The sequence below is a fragment of the Protobothrops mucrosquamatus genome, unplaced genomic scaffold (assembly GCF_001527695.2).
Source record: "Protobothrops mucrosquamatus isolate PMUCROS unplaced genomic scaffold, P.Mucros_1.0 scaffold27, whole genome shotgun sequence".
NCBI classification, from domain to species: domain Eukaryota; kingdom Metazoa; phylum Chordata; class Lepidosauria; order Squamata; family Viperidae; genus Protobothrops; species Protobothrops mucrosquamatus.
The window spans coordinates 223,456-239,687 of record NW_015386412.1 but is presented as its reverse complement, the minus strand read 5'-3'; the positions used below and the strand labels follow the sequence as shown (position 1 = coordinate 239,687).

Genomic DNA, 16,232 nt, shown 5'->3' with positions numbered 1-16,232 from the left:
GCCCTGTACCAGTGGGGATGGAAAGATTCCCCTTGTTGCAATTGTGGTGCTGATATACAAACTATTAAATATATTGTGCAAGATGGCACATGCCTTGTGTTCTTTGGTTCCCTAGAAGATCAGTTGTAGACCATTACAACAGAAACTAAGAAATTGCTGCTGCTTTGGCGTAAATGCACTGCCCAGTTTCTTTCGTGGATTAACTCGGATGCTAAATTAGGCCTTCATAGGAAGTCACTCCTGTCCTGACTAAGCACCTCTTTAACAGAAGCATATTTTGTAGTTCCTAACGTCTCCCACAACAATTCGGAACTCTGGATCAAGACGGAGTTGCATTAGCCCTCGAGGCAAAGCTGAGGATGGAAGGAGTGGAAGTTAAAGAGGAATGGCAAGACGAAGACTTTCCCAGGTAAGGCACAGCTGACTTGTTTTGGTTCACTTTTGTTGGAAAACGATGTTGGCAATTGATTGTATAATTTGCAGTGTGGCCTCAGGGCAAGGTTTTTAAAAGATGCATTTGTCAGAGTGGACTCATACGGCATTTAAGGAGCTTGACTGGATTGTAAGTGTACAATTTGGGTCTAGACTAATCTTCGTGGGGAAGTTTGGAAATCAGTTCAAAATGTATAAAAAGTTTCCTTGCCTATGAAACTGGGGCAGATTCTTACTCAAGGCACGGTGATGATAAAAATTAATGCAAGCTATTGCAATGACTTATTTATATGCTGATGGTAGTAGCAGTCCTGATTAGCAAAGATGTCTTTTACAGACCATTGTGGGAGGCTGTTTATGCAGCAAGGGTTATGCAGAAGGTGTGCAGATACCACAAGAACAGGTTGGACTTTTGTGCAGCCCTGAGGTGTTCATGTTAGTGTGTTATCCCCTGATAAATAGGACTCACAAGTGGTCTGGAGTGTGGAGATAGTTCTGCCCACTAGGAACTAAATTACATGTGAGCTATTGCAACTGTTAGTGTTACATAAAGGAAATAGGAAAGGAAGCAAGAGATCTTGACTACATTTAATGTCTGCCCTCTACCCCAGACCTTTACCAGAAGATGACCATATTGAAGCTATGTCTGGGCCAGCTGAAAGAGGAGACCAATCCGGTAAGTGCATCCATCTCAGTTGGAGTAGGTAATTTGATGCCCTCAAGATATTGTGAACTTGGCCCCGGGGCTAAGGCAGCTGAGGCAGATGGCGACGTCTCGTTTGCCGCTGTCAAAATAATTTCTTCAAATTAAAAATATGTCATATATGCTGTTTCATTTCATAGCATTTTCTCAAAACTGATTCAGGAAGAATAAGAAACTCTGGTGGGACACTTGATATATTCTGATGGTCCACTTCAGATTTTGTTTTGTCTGATATTCCCCTGGCCAGTTCCAGTATTGTAAAAGTGGGCGAAATGTTCTGATGTTGCAGTTCTCCAGTCTTCAAATACCTGCTTTCTGTAGAGTAGGGGTGTCTAACTTGGGCCACTTTAAGACTTGTGAACTTCAGCTCCCAGAATTCCCCAGCCAGCCACAATTCTAAAGTGGCCCAGGTTGGACACCCCTGCTGTAAAGGTTTTCAAACCTTGGAGAAGACTGAGGCAACCTTCCCAGGCGTGCTCTAACCTTGAAATTGACTATCATGATTATGAAAATGGTTTGAAATCAGACTACATTTAATAAGATCAGAACATTTCAGTAAGGTGGACTGGAGTGTTTAAGACCAGTAGCACTTGGGAATAACTAAGTAATAACTAAAGTTACATATATGATTTCTGCTGAAATATCAGAACTGGTTTCAAACAGAATAGAATTAGTCTTGTATTTAATTCTAAAACTGTTGAATATATAGTTAATTTCTTTGCTGAATGAGGTGCCAGTTTGATCTCCTTTTTAAAAAATAAAAGATTGTAACATAATGCTTATGTTCGATGGGCCATCAACAATTAGCCTTACTTATCAACACAAGTAAAGCAACTTTTATCTATCCACCTTCTATTAAATAATCTATCTTCTAGTTTTGAGGCTTCTTTTTCTAGCTTTGACATTTATCAAGGAATCACATGTTATCTTCCCCTACCTTTCAACCTATTAGAAATTAATGGCAACAAAGTTAAGAAGAAACTAATAGCTCCAAATATAAACTTGACTTTGGATCAGAGTGAAGAATCCATTTTATCTGGGTTAGAGGCAAGTGGAGATATTGACTTGGATGATATAGACACCCCCTCCGAGAACAGCAATAATGAGTTTGAGTGGGAAGGTAAGATTTATTTTTAAAAATAGCAATGACATTTTGTCCTTAGGCATGTTCCCTCTCGCGTGCTGCTGTTGATGAGCATGCTACTTTGTAGGGATATTTCCTATGCATTGAAACTGGGGGTGCAGAGTCCACGACTCCACTAATGCTTGGCTTACTTTGGGCAAGAGGGGGGTCCAGGTGGACATCATTGCAATAAGGTTTCTGTCTCTTCTCTTTTTAATGCCGCTGTCTGCATTTCCCTGGAAGGATAGTTTCCATTAACAGCCTTCTGTCCTTGGAAACAAACTACTAACTTGCTGAAGTAGTTTTTCCCACCTCTGTGGTAAGGCTTGCACTACTGAAATTCCTTTTGCAAAACCAGGAGGATGATTTAGTCCTCACTAGCCCCCCCCCCACGCCCCTCCCAGAGCCTGCATAGCTTTGATTGAAAGATTTGTCTATTTGCATGACTGCTGCAAATCAGGGCAGTGAAAATGATTTTGTACCAAACTTACAATCAGTGGGAAAATGATAGTTGAAGGGAAACCGTCTAGAGCTGTCAGTGTCTCAAAGAGTTTTCAGTGTCTGTCTGCACCACCCTAAATAATACGTTTTTAAAAAGGCCTTGCTTCTGGAATTTGGGCATCTCAAACTTAAATGCTGATTACTCTGTGTGGAGAGCAACTCTGATGTAGAGAAAATTAATCAGAATGAAACTCACATACATTGATTTTAAAAATCTGCAAGAGATTCCATGTTTTCAAAGAAAACGGTAACTTGATATTCCCAAGTATCTTGACTTTAAAATCATTCTGCTCAGAAACTGCTTAATTCCTTAATGCCTTGTTCATTTCTATAAGTGAATGTGGACCCTTCAAAACGTGAGCCTCTCGCTCTGAAAACTTAGCTGACCAACCCATCTATGCTGCTTGGGGAATTCTGGGAGTTGGAGTCCACCCATCTTAAAAGTTGCTGAAGTTGGGAAATCTTGGTCTGATAATGTAATGCTACTTCCAATCCTCTGTTTACATGGTGGCCAGATGACCTTCCAAAGCAGAAAAGCAGCGATGCCGTTCGGAAGGGCTCCCTGCTGGAATACACAGCATCGGAAGAGAAGGAGGAGGAACGGCGGTGGCGAATGTATCAGATTGGTGACCAAGGTCACCGAGTAGACATGAGGGCCATTGAGCCCTACAAGAAAGTGATTAGTCACGGAGGTGAGGGCTAACTTATTATAACGCTTGGTTCACTAAACAGGCTCTCTGCAACTGCAAGAAGCCTTAAGAAGAAGCATCATTCTGATTGTTATTTTTTTTCCCCTAGGCTATTACGGGGATGGGCTGAATGCAATTATTGTCTTTGCGGTTTGCTTCATGCCAGAAAGTAGTCAGCCAAACTACCGATACTTAATGGATAATCTGTTTAAGTAAGTGGTCTAGCAAACAGGTAACTCTGCTTTAATGTGGAGTCAGATTTTGATCCTTCTCATCTGCAATAATGGTTGTCCGAGGCCTGGGAGGAGCTGGGAGGGATATTCCATCATCTTCCTTACAGGAGAGGCTACAGATCAACCCACAGTTCTTGGCATGCAGAATACCACCGGGGCAAGACTCTCCCATCTGAAGAGTCTTTCTCATTTTCAAAGACTAGTAAGGGATCAGATTGGATTGTGAGTTTCTCTTGACCCTCATGGTGAGACAACTTGGAGATCATGGTTTGTCTATGAATCTCTTTGTGAATGCTCAACCCATTCCATTCTGTAGAAGGACCACCTTTTCCCAGTTACATCTACCTGACCCACCAGAGCAAAGAGGCCAGATATGTTATGGGTCCCTTCTCTTATGGAGGTCCATCTAGTGCAGGGGTAGGCAACCTTGGCTCATTTATGACTCGTGGACTTCTGCAACTCCCAGAATTCCTGAGCCAGCATGGCTCAGCTTGGAAACCTCTCCCTTTCCCATCAGCATGGCTGGCTCAGGAATTCTGGGAGTTGAAGTCCACAAGTCATAAATGAGCCAAGGTTGCCTATCCCTGGTCTAATGGGACGAAGAAGAAAGGCCTTCTTTGTGGTGGCTCCCTCCCTCTGGAACATCATCCCTGCAGAGATAAGATTCCCCCCCCCTTGATACTCTTTCAAAAGGTCCCGAAGACATGGTTTTGTGAACAGGCAGCGCTGGGAAGGCGAGCTCATATTTATGACCGTTGCTGTGTCCCAGGATCATGTGATCCCCTTTTGCAACCTGACCAGTGAAATCAATGGGAAAGCCAGATGTCTGCCCTTAACAGCTGGGATACTAACTTATCAACTGCAGTGATTCCCTTAACCACGGTGGCAAGAAAGGTCGTAAAATGGGGCAAAACCCACTTAACAAGTATCTCACTTAACAAATTTTGGGCTCTGTTGTGATTGTAAGTTGAGGACGATCTGTATTGTCTGGTCTTAGGGTGACTCAAGCTGCTGCTGCTGTGGGTGAATGCTGTTTCTCTCTCTTCTTCCCACAGATACGTTATCGGCTCCCTAGAATTATTAATAGCGGAGAGCTATATGATTGTTTATCTAAACGGGGCAACCACCCGGCGGAAGATGCCCAGTTTAGGTTGGCTCAGGAAGTGTTACCAGCAAATTGACAGGAGGTAAGATTAAATAGGGAGAGGGGGAAGTGGGAAAAGGCACAGCTAGCTGGAAGAGCAATATAGCGTTCTTTAAGGGTGGGAATTGGTAAAGAGGATCGGTCTCATCTGGGGGCTGGGATCACCAGGTAATTTTTCGGGAAGAGTGGTGTTGCCAACAATGTTGCCCTCCATTGCCAACATCTGTGTTGTTTTTATTGATCTTAGGTTAAGGAAAAACCTGAAGTCACTAATAATAGTTCATCCTTCCTGGTTCATTAGAACACTTCTGGCAATCACAAAGCCATTTATTAGGTAACGCACACAATGTTTATCCTTTCCTCTTTTTTTTTAAGCTAAGCATCGGCACAGTTAGTGCTATAGCGGTGACTGTTTTTCCTGTTCTCTTTCAGCTCAAAATTCAGCCAAAAAATCAGATATGTCTTTACCTTGGCAGAGCTGGCAGAGCTCATTCCCATGGACAGCGTTACCATCCCCGAATGCATAAAACGGTAGGTCACTTTTCTTGGGTGTCCCCAGCCCCCAAAGAGTGCCTGGAGGTTTAGGTCCGAAGGGCTTCCTTCCGTGGAGCTGGGATAGAGTCGTATGGATGACCACGTCCTCCAAACGTGGCTTATCTCCCAGGAGTTGCTTGTTAAATTGCTGGGGCTCTTGGGAGCTTCCTCAGAGAAGTCCCCTGCCCTGCCCAGATTCACGCCAAGTGATCCCAACCGCTGTGCTGTGCTAGGGATTCGGATTATTATGGAGGCTCCACGTCCATTCTTTCTAACTTAAGTTTGAGCCAACCGCTGCCAGGGATCCTGATCTCCCTTCCCAGGGGAGGGAGGGAGCATCGGAGATGCCCAGCTGCTGTGAATTTGGGAGGGAGACACACAACAGACTCTCCTACGGAGGGAGAAAACCCCCCAAAACTTTTGCTTAATGTCGTTTTTCTATGTTGGTGCTGGGAAGTGCTTGGCTAAATACATGCGGTTGACTTGGGTTTTTGCGAGTTTCAAAATCTGCACCTGCTGTACTAAAAATGAATTTTCCCTACTAAGGTATGAAGAAGAAAAATTTAAAAAGAAACTCCAAAGGTATCTGCCCTTCTTGATCAGGAATGCCTGCGTCTTCTCGCCTTTCCTGCGCTGGGCTGGCTTTGGGAAGGGGTGCGGCTGGCTGGGATGCCCACGGCATGTGGGGATGGGAATTCACTCTTGCAAAAAGCTTGCAGGGTGCTTGGACTAGCTCAGGGGTGGGGAACCTTGGCTCTTTTATGACTCGTGGACTTCAACTCCCAGAATTCCTGAGCCAGGAATTCTGGGAGTTGAAGTCCACGAGTCATAAAAGAGCCAAGGTTCCCCACCCCTGGACAAGCTTGTGCTGGGCTGCCCACATTGCTGCTTGTTTCGCAGAATGATAAGTGATCCCCAAAGCTGAGTCTTTGCTGTCTAATTACGTGTAGTCCTCAACTTACAACGGAGCCCAACATTTTTGTTGCTAAGCAAGACGTTTGTTAAGTGAGTTTTGCCTCATTTGACGGCCTTTCCTGCCACACTTGCTAAGTGAACCACTACGGTCGTTGACCCGGCTTCCCCCATTGACTTTGCTTGTCAAAAGGTCACAAAAGGGGATCATGTGAAACACACACACCCCCGGGACACTGCAACCGTCGTAAGTACATGCCAGTTGCCAGGTGTCCGAATTTTGATCAGGTGACCACGGGGGGGGGGATGCTGCGAAGGTCGTAAGTCTGGAAAGTGATCACTCACTTTTTTCAGTGCCGTCGTAACTTTGGTCACTAAATGAACAGTTGTAAGTTGAGGACCACCTGTGTAACACTAACCATCAAATCGAGAGCTGCAAATTGTTCCTGTTAAAATTGGGCAGCCACGGCTGCAAAACCCCTTCCTTAATTCCAGACGGAGGCCGATTGTGACTCAGCCTTGGCTCATCTACCTTAAAAGCTGGCGGAATTACTTCTTTCTTCACCTTGTGCTCTTTGCCTTGGCAATCCCTCCCTCCCCCTCCCAGTTTTCAATGCATGTGGAACATTTCTGGTGGGGCTTTTAACAAGAGTGGCCTGCTGATAAATACATCTTGACCACGCTATCTAATCTACAGCACTCATCACTATGGCTGATTAGCAAACCCCTTTGATCCAGAAAGTGCTGGTTGTATATAATTGCTGCAAATGCCTCCCTTTTTCTTCTTTGGAGGGACGGCTCAGAATATTGCAAACTTGGCAAAAACCCCAAAAGCCGATCCCATCTTCGGGGCACTCTCCCCAATGGAAGACGTGACCCCATATGCTATTGGGAAACACCCAGCTGGGCAGAAAGGAGGGATCAAACATGGAGCTAGCCTAGAGTCTCTGCGCAGCGCCAAAAGGGCTCCTGGCCAACTCCCCCCATGTTCCTTTGGAACTTTATCGAACTGCTCCCTGGAGCAGGCTGCCATACTTGGGAAATTCCTGTGCTGTAGGCAGAACACTTTAAAGCAATTATCTTGTACTCTGCACGTGTGAGCTTGGCTCTTTGCACCTGACCTATGCAGAGGTTGAGCACTTTGGGAAAAGTTGCACAGTCGGTTTCATTTCCCTGTTAACTATCACTGTTCAAAGTTCCCCTCAAGTCTGTAGGAAACTTCCTGCTTTAACTTGTATTAACTTGTTTCACTGCAATTGCTAAATAATAAGTTTTTTTTCCTCCTTGCAAAATATGACATGTTTTTCTTCTCTCTGATGAGCAGAATTGATCAAGAACTTAATGGGAAACAGGAGCAGACGTCTGAACAGTAAAAAAAAAAAAAGTGTTTTTGAATTCAAGCCGAGAGTGAAGAACACGCTGGGAGATTTGAGGTCCTGAAGAACGCTCTGGCCTTCTGCGTCCGGACTTGGCATGTTGGATGACGCACTGCTGAGTGGGTTTGCAAGTCCCAGGTGATGCTGACACTTCATAGTTGCCTTGATTATAACTTTTACACTGCAGTGTCACAAAGGCATCCTAGGAGGGGCACCCATTTTTGTATCGCGATGCTTATTCAGTAAGTATTTATATGCTTCGACGTTAAGGAGAGAGATCATATATATTTTTATGACTCTTCAACGCATATTTTATAATGTTCATCTGCAAAAAAAAAACACCTCTGAGACACACTAGCCCACCGATGACGGTTGTCATTTATTTAGGAATAAAATGCATGAGAATTTCTTATTTATGGTGAAATGCTTCTTGGCTAAGGAAGAGAGAAATGTAACTTGGTTATCTGCTAGGCTAGCAAGATCCTTTGCTGTTTCCACTGTGGGATGTGCCTAACCCTGGAGCTGGGTGTCCTCAGCACAAACTCAGTTCAGTCCAGGCCCTTCTGGGTTGAAACTCCAGTGTTTCAACTCTCTCTGTTGAATGTTGGGCTGGTGGAGGCTGGCTGGCTCTGGATGCCCAGGGAGTGACTTATTTGGGATATTGGGCGACATCCCAGAGCGGAACAGTGGTGGCCTCCACCCAGTCTTCCCCTTGCTACCACGGAGGGTATCTCGGCCCAGCTTCTGATGTGCCTTGCTGCTTTGCCGCCCAGCCATGTGGAGTGGAGTTCCAGAAGATGGTATCAGGATGTGACACTCAAGAGTAGAGAAAGTGTATCCAGAGTTAGGGGCAAGGAGAACGGCTTTGCCTACGGAGGCTGTTCTCAAGGGCCCAGCACCCTGGGTCTCTCGCAAAGCTTCCCATCTAAGGTGGAAGAAGAAGGCCAGGTGGTCATTTTGTACTTTGGAAGGCAAAGCTCTTGAAACAGCGCTTTCCCCCAGCACTAGATTCACTTTATACACCCTTTTGTAAAGGAGACGTGTGTGTGTGTGTTGCATGTTTTACCTGTTTAGACGAAACGGCTGCTTTAAGAGCGGCCTTCTCAATAAGGGCGGGGATGTGTCGTGTGCACTAATTCCTAGCGGGTTAATCATCAAAGCCATAGTGGAATGTAGCAGGAACGTTACGTTTTTGGAAAGCTTGGGCATCGCTCTTTAGAAATATTTTCATTTGTATTTAAATTTTGTGCGTGTTGTTAGCAACACAGCGTTTTCATGTTCCCCAGTGTTTATGGGGGGGAAAAATACCGCCCGTGTGTTGGTTTATAACCCAGTCAATAAAATATTTTTAACTAAAGGCTTTAATTGGGTATTTGTCATAAATGCTTAAATTTATTTTAAGGTGGCCGTATGGGGAAAATCCCATTTGTATCATCTAACAAACATAAATCTTCACACAACTGGAGGGAAGGAGTTGTTAAGCAAGACCAGAAGACAGAAGGGGGGGGGCAGTTGCATTAACTGGGTCAATGACAAAACAATGGCTGGTTCAGATGTTGCTTGAGAGCAATATGCTGTGGATTTTTCCTGGTGCTCCTGTAAAGGCTCTGAAGCGTGTGGCCCACGGGTTCAAATGCTAGACAGCAAAAGGGAAACACGAGGCAGAGAAAAACTACACTTGCTTCTCTTCTTTGCCCCTTTTTTATCGGAATGAAGGTTATCCTTGCTTCCCTGGCTGGGGGTTTGACAGAATCCCTGCAGGCTGCATAAATGGTGGGTGGGCGAGGCCTGTGCGGGATCCGGGTGCTCATCTGCTGGGCAACCCGGTGCCAGGAGGGTGGCCTCGGATTCACTGGAGACCCTGGAGCAGCGTTTGCTCCTTTTCTCCAGTTCGGGTTACAGCCAGGATCTCCTGCTGGCCTCCCATCCAAGGGCCAGCCGAGAAACCCTGCCTGTGGAGCGGCTGGGCTCCTCTGCGCACGTACAGAGCGCGTTTCCCTTGCGTTCCCAACGGGCAGCGCCCCCGCCCCCCCCCCGACCTGTCAAAGGCCGTTCCCGAAAGGCGATTCCCGCCGATTCGAAGCCGCCGGCTGCCTTTTCTGCGCGTGCGTCACGTTCGCTCGGCTTGCCGAACGCTCCTCGCCCGCCCCTTCCTCGGGAGCGCATGCGCGCGTGGTCGCCTTTCGCGCCTGCGACGCCGCGGCTCTATGGTCACGCCTGCGGCTGGCATATCGACTTCCGCTTCCGGGCCCCGTTCCCGGTGGAGTCGGAAAGAGGCGGGGATCGTACCCGGCGGCCCGTTTCTCCGCGTCGGAGGTCTGGAGGAGCCCGGCGGGCCCCCTGCGGGCGAGGGCCCCTCCCGGCTCAGGTAGCGCCCGGGCAGCCGCTCCCTCCCGACCCGCTCCCCTCGCTGCCCCATTTCGGGGGACCCTGCCCGGCCTCGGGACTCCGCGCCCCATCCCCCGCGGCCGGGCTCAGCGCAGGCCGCGCAGCTCGGCTCTGCCGGGGCCCAGACGCGTCTCGGGGCGGGCGGGGGGGTGCTCCTCCCGGCCAAACTCGCATGCGGAGGAGGAGCCCTGTGCACGCGTGTCCGTGGGCGCGCACGTGCCCAAGAGAGGCGGCCAGGAGTGGGGACCCGCCCTCCCCGCGGAAGGGGCTGTGGGGTTGCCGGGGACCCCCGACCCGGAGGGCCCGGGAAGGGCTGGCTTCCCAGTCCGAGAGAGGCCGCTGGAGAAAAAGTGCGCATGCGTCTCTCTGCCTGCCCTGCCCGAAAAAGGGGGGCCGGGAGGGCTCAGTGGGGGGGGGGTTGGGGGAACATCTGCCTGTGAAGCATCTTCCTGCAACCAGAGATGCACCCGAAGAAGCACCCGTGCATTACTTGAGCGCGCAGGTAGTCCTCGACTTACAACGGTTTAGTGACCGTTCAAAGTTACGACGGTGCTGAAAAAAAGTGACTTAGGACCGTGTTCCACACAACCGTTGCAGCCTCCCTGTGGTCACGTGATCAAAATTCAGACACTTGGCAACTGACTCATATTTATGACGGTCGCAGTGTCCCAGGTCACGCAATCCCCTTTGGCGACCTTCTGTGAAGCAAAGTCAGTGGGGGAAGCCAGTTTCACTTAACGACGGTATTGCTAACTTAATAACTGAGATGATTCACTTAATATCTACAGCAAGAAAGGTCGTACAATGGTGCAAAACTCACTTAACAAATGTCTCACTGGGCAACAGAAATCTTGGGCTGTATTGTGGTCGTAAACCGAGGACTACCTGTAATTTGAAGAGCAGGGTGTAGGCAGGGTTTAATCGACAAGGAAGCTAAATGGTGTTTGGTTCTTTTATGTGGTTTTTATTATAATGTGTGTTTTGTGAGGAAAAAGGAACTTTTTCTTGAACTGGCTGGAAGCTCTCTTATCTCAGGCTCTGCGTTGCGTCCATTATCCATCCTTCAGCCAGAATAACTGTTACCCTGGATTTTCCAGATCTTTGGTGAAAGTTTCAGATCTGTGGATGATCAGCATCTATCATGGCTTACCAACTGTATAGAAACACCACCCTGGGAAACAGTCTTCAAGAAAGCCTGGATGAGCTCATTCAGGTAAGAGATAAGCTCCTTCTTATTCCCATCCGTCTAAATAAATGGCTTAAGTAGTATGAACGTGATTTAAGTAGGTTCATATTAGTTTTGCTGTCAGAGATCAAAGCAATAAATACTGCTTAGGTGAAAACGTGTTAACAGTCCTTGCTTTTCCTCCATGTCATAATTGGAGGTGAAGCAAAGAGTAAGATGACATTGATGACAGCAGAGGCTTCACAAAGGAAGACAATAATCTTAACTGCCCAGTTTCTCAAACTCAAAACAAGGGTTTGAGTTCCGATGGACAATGTTTGCTAAGCTCATGAAGTTGTAATTTAAATGTCTTTAGAGTTCTGCGTTTGTACTGTGATGGAAGGGAATGAGAAAAACTAGTCATGTCAGTTGAAAATTTAAATTGGAAATTCTAATCTGTGCTCTGAAAGTTTTGGCTGTTTGGACAAACTTGGTACACCAATCAGTGGGTGAATATCCAAACAAAGTTCTGATTTTAGGCAGATGAATGTTTGTTTTTGGAGTTTATAGTTTTCTTATTCAATCTTTCAGTCTCAGCAGATCACTCCCCAGCTCGCTCTTCAAGTCCTCCTACAGTTTGACAAAGCTATCAATGCTGCATTAGCACAGCGGGTCAGAAACAGAGTCAATTTCAGGGTAAGAAATGTTAATTAGAAATCATGGGGATGCTGCAGTGGTCATAAGTGTGAAAAATGGTCCTAAGTCACATTTTTTTCAGCGCTGTTGTATAAAAATAGCTGCTTAAAAAGCAGCGAAAGTAATGAGATATTATGTAAACCTTCCAAACCCTGGGATGGCTGTGTTTCATGCCTTAGTTGAGCAGGCTGAGCACCAATTACAGATACATTTATGAATAGTATTGAGGATGGAACATCCATTGCTTAGTGATGTGGTTGATTAGCGTGTGGCATCTCCGTTATACATACATTATACCAGTGGTGGCGAACCTATGGCACGTGTGCCAGAGGCGGCACTCAGAACCCTCTCTGTGGGCACGCACACCACTGCTTCCAACAGCTTGCGCAGGTCCATTAGGCTGCTGCCGCCGCCCAGAGCAGCAGCCCCACCAGGCACAAAGGAGGCGAAGCAGCCAGCTAGCAAGATCAAGTAGAGGTGGTAGAGCACACCCACACCCAGCAAGCCAAAGGCCACCCCGAGCAGGGAAAGCTGGATCCTCATCGGCGCCATGGCCCCACAGTCCCAGTTAGGATTGCTGGGCCTCCTGCCCACCGCCCCACCCGCCAGAGACCCCCTGCATCTCCCCCAACCCTGCCCGGCCCCGGCAGGCATCCCCTCCATGAGCAACATCAAGGTGGCCATGCCCACTCCAGCCACGCCCACCCAGTCTGCCGTGACAACCGCAGCCATGCCCACCCAGTGGGCCACGCCCCATGCCCCCCTGAGGGCACCACAATGCTGATGCGGCCCTGGCACTTTGACATAAATAAATGGGTTTTGGGTTGCGGTTTGGGCACTTTGTCTCTAAAAGGTTCGCCATCACTGCATTATACAATACAAATACAAGTTTGAATAAAATATCAGAAAATACGAACTACATGGCCAGAGATAAAGTATTAAATTAAGGTGAAACCATGATGAAATCACTTTAATATGGCGCCGTAGAATCGCAACAGGATAGAAGGCTGACATCAGTTAAGATAACAAAAGCAACAATATTCTAAAATTCCCCCAAATTCTCCTGCTCCACGGTCGTTCCTTTGATGACCACAAGGGGGCGATAGAGCTACGTCCTTTTCCAGAATGGCTCCCTGCCTCAATCGGGAAGGGAAGAAAACTCAGTTGCCCAATTCAACAGGTACTGTTTGGTTTTTCCCTTTTCCTAAGCGCCCCCTCCATTTTCTCTTTTCTTTCCCCCCCAAAGGGCTCTCTGAATACGTACAGGTTTTGCGACAATGTTTGGACCTTCGTACTGAACGATGTGGAATTCAGAGAGGTCACCGAGGTGGTGAAAGTGGATAAAGTTAAAATCGTGGCCTGCGATGGGAAAAGTAAGTTTGGGAGTTACGTCTGTCTCTCTCTCTCTGGGACTCTGTTTCTCAACCTCAGCCACTTTAAGCTGGGTGGACTGCAACTCCCAGAATTCTGGGAGTTGCAGTCCACCCAGCGTAAAGTGGTTGAGGTTGAAAAAGTCCGCTCTAAGGATATTGAAGCCAGGCAGATCCATGATTGCTTCCCTTTTGAAAAGTGGATGTACAAATTGCAGCTCCAGGACCGTTTTAATCTTAGGCAGGTTTGTCTTTAATCTTGAACATACCTGGCATTAGCTGAAGGGGATTTGTTAGGAAGAGTAACAACATCTTTACTTACCCTTTGGGCTGCCAAAATCACCAAAGAACAGGTATCCTGAAGCTCACTATCCTATTAATACAGAGCCTCATTGTGTAAACTCGCCGGCTCTTTTCCCCCACCTGACTGCAGTTGTTGAATGTGGCTTTCAGCAACACAGGGTGAACCCTGTTGCCATTCCGGATGCGCAAACCTCTTGAGCTGTGTATTTGCAGAAGTGCTTCCTTCCTTCTGACAGATCCACACACCGTGACCGACTTCCTTTTACCTATTTGTCCTGAGCTGTGACAGCAAACTCTTGGATTTCATACTGCGGTTTCCATTTTTGCCATGCTGCTGGAAGGCTGGATCTGTTTAGATCAGGGACTTTATATTTATAATTGTCAAAATCAAAACTTAGCTCCGGGTGTTGACCTGAACAGGGTGTTGGGTTTTTGGATGCTTTGTCTCACTTAGGATTTATCTTTACGGACAAAGAATTTATCTTTACCAAGTTATGTGCTGTTTAAGGGTGAAGGGGAAAAAAATCTCATTTAGGCCAAAGGAAATTAAAATTGTTTCTGAGTTTAATGATTCAGGACACAAGTTCTCCATACTCCTAGTTAAAATACAATCGTATAGTTAATTTGACCTTTGGATCTTGAATAACGTCACATTACTACTACTATTAGTAATGGTGGCGTAGTGGTTAGAATGCAGTATTGCAGGCTATTTCTGCCAATTACTAGCAGTTCAAGGTTGACTCAGCCTCCCATCCTTCCGAGGTCGGTAAAATGAGGACCTAGATTGTTGGGGGCAAGAGGCTGACTCTGTAAAACCTCTTAGAAAGGGCTGTAAAGCGCTGTGGAGCAGTATATAAAGTCTAAATGCTATTTGCCCTCACCTTCCTAGGGTGAGAGTGATGGGTCCAGATTCATCCAGTTGCCTTTGGGGCTGACTGGAACTCACTGTCCTCCGATTTCTAGCCTGGTGTCTTAACCACAAGACCAAACTGGCTTATTAAGAATAAATAGTCTTAAATTCCTTCTATGTAGCTTTAGTTTTTGAGCCGTGTTTCTCACCTGATGTTCTCCTTGCCTCCAGATACGGGTTCGAATGCTGCGGAGTGAAGGGGGATTGGGGCCTCTGAGCCCACGCGGATGTGATGGGCAGGGCTTCCCGGGGAGCAGACTGGACAAAGAAAGACTCTGTCGGGAGTTGTTTTAATAATGTAGGCAAAGCTCACTTTTTCTGGAAGGCCTTGTGGAACTATCTTAGCAAGGTCCCATAAGGCACCTCCGGGCGTTGGGTCGGTGATGAAGATAAGCAAGCTTGCTTTTTTTAAAAAAGAGGATCAAAAATAAGGATGAAACATACACAGCTACTTTTGGGTTCATCAAGGTCACCAATAAATATTTTATTTAAAACTTTTAGTGGCGTGAAAAGTATTGAATCCTCTTCCTACCGGTACGTACGATCAGCTCTTGATGGATTCACTTGTTTTTTCCCCACTTAAAATCTCAGGGCTTTGCAAATGTAATATCTATATCTATATATATAGATATAGATAATTTTAGCTGTATTCGCCACCTGTATTCATTCAGTGTTGGGATTTTTACCAGCTCCTTTTTAAAATTAACAATATTCAATCAAGGGAGAATTAACAACCCAAGTTTAGTCTTGAATCCCAAACTGGGAGTTCAGCAACCGGAATTCTGCCTTTATGGACTCATCCGAGCATCCTGAGTAGCAATGAGGGAATTGACATGTATTTGCAACAGAAAGTAAGCATTGTTACCTGGAGCTGCACATTTTTCTGTTGCTAATGGGAATGTTGGTTGTTCTCAACTCAGTAAGATTTCTCAGATAAGATCTTCCCTGGCTAGTTTCTGTCTTGTTGCTAAATTGTTCAATCATTTTCCTCTGTCATAAGGCAGCTGCTTGATTGTGGGCATAGCAACATACTTAATTTCCAAACATGAATATCCTTTGTGCCCTCTTGACAAGGAGATCGGCTTCAAGGCTAGGCACAAATGGTTTTCTCGTTCACTTTTAGGACTGCTTTTCCATGAAGGTGTGCTTGGGCAGCAGCGGAATCCTTTACAAAAGGCTTAAAACTGGTCCTCGTTTTCTGCATGCAACACTTAGCAACACTTCACCAAACAAACCTGGAGATCTAATGGCTGCCGGATGTAGTAGATTACTGATTTTTTAAAAAAGCTTTGGCCAAGTGGAAATTTCTTGAAAGTAAAAACCTACATTACTGTGACAGGTGCATGAGTGATGTGAAAACAGGTTGCCCTGCTTCAGAATGACTTTACAAATTTGTAAGTCTAAACCACAGTTGCAGAAGCTCATGGTAGATAGAATGAACTACGATTGATTGTCCCTCATTTGTTTCTTGGCTGCCTTCTGTCCTAGCAGACAGTTGCCCTCTTCTTGGGATCTTCCAAGCTGTCTGCTGGAAACATGGAAATTGACATTTAAATTCACTCTTGCTAAAGCAGGAGTATCCAATTTTGGCTACTTTAAGCCTTGTGGACTTCAGCTCCCAGAATCCCCCAGCCAGCATGGGGAATTCCTGGAGTAGAATCCACAAGGCTTAACCTGGCCAAGTTTAGACACCCCTGCTCTAAAGCTTACATCATAATGACCCAATACACACACACACACACACACACACACA

At 46.4% G+C, this 16,232-nt stretch overlaps 2 protein-coding genes across 3 annotated transcripts; both read left to right on the top strand.

Annotated features, from left to right (window-relative positions):
• The first annotated feature begins 294 nt into the window (after nucleotides 1–294).
• BNIP2 (BCL2 interacting protein 2) lies at nucleotides 295–8,993 on the top strand. 2 transcript variants are annotated; one of them, XM_015811002.1, is made up of 10 exons: nucleotides 295–409; nucleotides 1,044–1,108; nucleotides 2,088–2,255; nucleotides 3,275–3,451; nucleotides 3,558–3,660; nucleotides 4,737–4,868; nucleotides 5,073–5,159; nucleotides 5,258–5,356; nucleotides 5,906–5,941; nucleotides 7,596–8,993. In XM_015811002.1, exons 1-10 carry the CDS (start codon nucleotides 360–362, stop codon nucleotides 7,642–7,644), a joined length of 966 nt encoding a protein of 321 aa, XP_015666488.1. In that variant the 5' UTR covers nucleotides 295–359; the 3' UTR covers nucleotides 7,645–8,993. The 2 variants fall into 2 exon arrangements, with proteins under 2 accessions (XP_015666488.1, XP_015666489.1); XM_015811003.1 differs by lacking the exon at nucleotides 5,906–5,941.
• Nucleotides 8,994–11,137: 2,144 nt separating this feature from the next.
• On the top strand, nucleotides 11,138–14,891 carry GTF2A2 (general transcription factor IIA subunit 2). Its single transcript, XM_015811031.2, has 4 exons — nucleotides 11,138–11,248; nucleotides 11,792–11,896; nucleotides 13,143–13,269; nucleotides 14,651–14,891. The coding sequence occupies exons 1-4, from the start codon at nucleotides 11,177–11,179 to the stop codon at nucleotides 14,674–14,676; spliced, it is 330 nt and encodes a 109-aa protein (XP_015666517.1). The 5' UTR covers nucleotides 11,138–11,176; the 3' UTR covers nucleotides 14,677–14,891.
• Nucleotides 14,892–16,232: the final 1,341 nt, after the last annotated feature.

Excerpts from the sequence above, each read along its gene's own strand:
- BNIP2 (XM_015811002.1), top strand. The coding sequence starts at position 360 with ATGGAAGGAGTGGAAGTTAAAGAGGAATGGCAAGACGAAGACTTTCCC. Across the intron at positions 3,452-3,557 it reads GAAAGTGATTAGTCACGGAG|GCTATTACGGGGATGGGCTG; the intron begins GTGAGGGCTAAC and ends TTTTTCCCCTAG. Across the intron at positions 4,869-5,072 it reads TACCAGCAAATTGACAGGAG|GTTAAGGAAAAACCTGAAGT; the intron begins GTAAGATTAAAT and ends TATTGATCTTAG.
- GTF2A2 (XM_015811031.2), top strand. The coding sequence starts at position 11,177 with ATGGCTTACCAACTGTATAGAAACACCACCCTGGGAAACAGTCTTCAA. Across the intron at positions 11,249-11,791 it reads GCCTGGATGAGCTCATTCAG|TCTCAGCAGATCACTCCCCA; the intron begins GTAAGAGATAAG and ends TCAATCTTTCAG. Across the intron at positions 13,270-14,650 it reads CGTGGCCTGCGATGGGAAAA|ATACGGGTTCGAATGCTGCG; the intron begins GTAAGTTTGGGA and ends CCTTGCCTCCAG.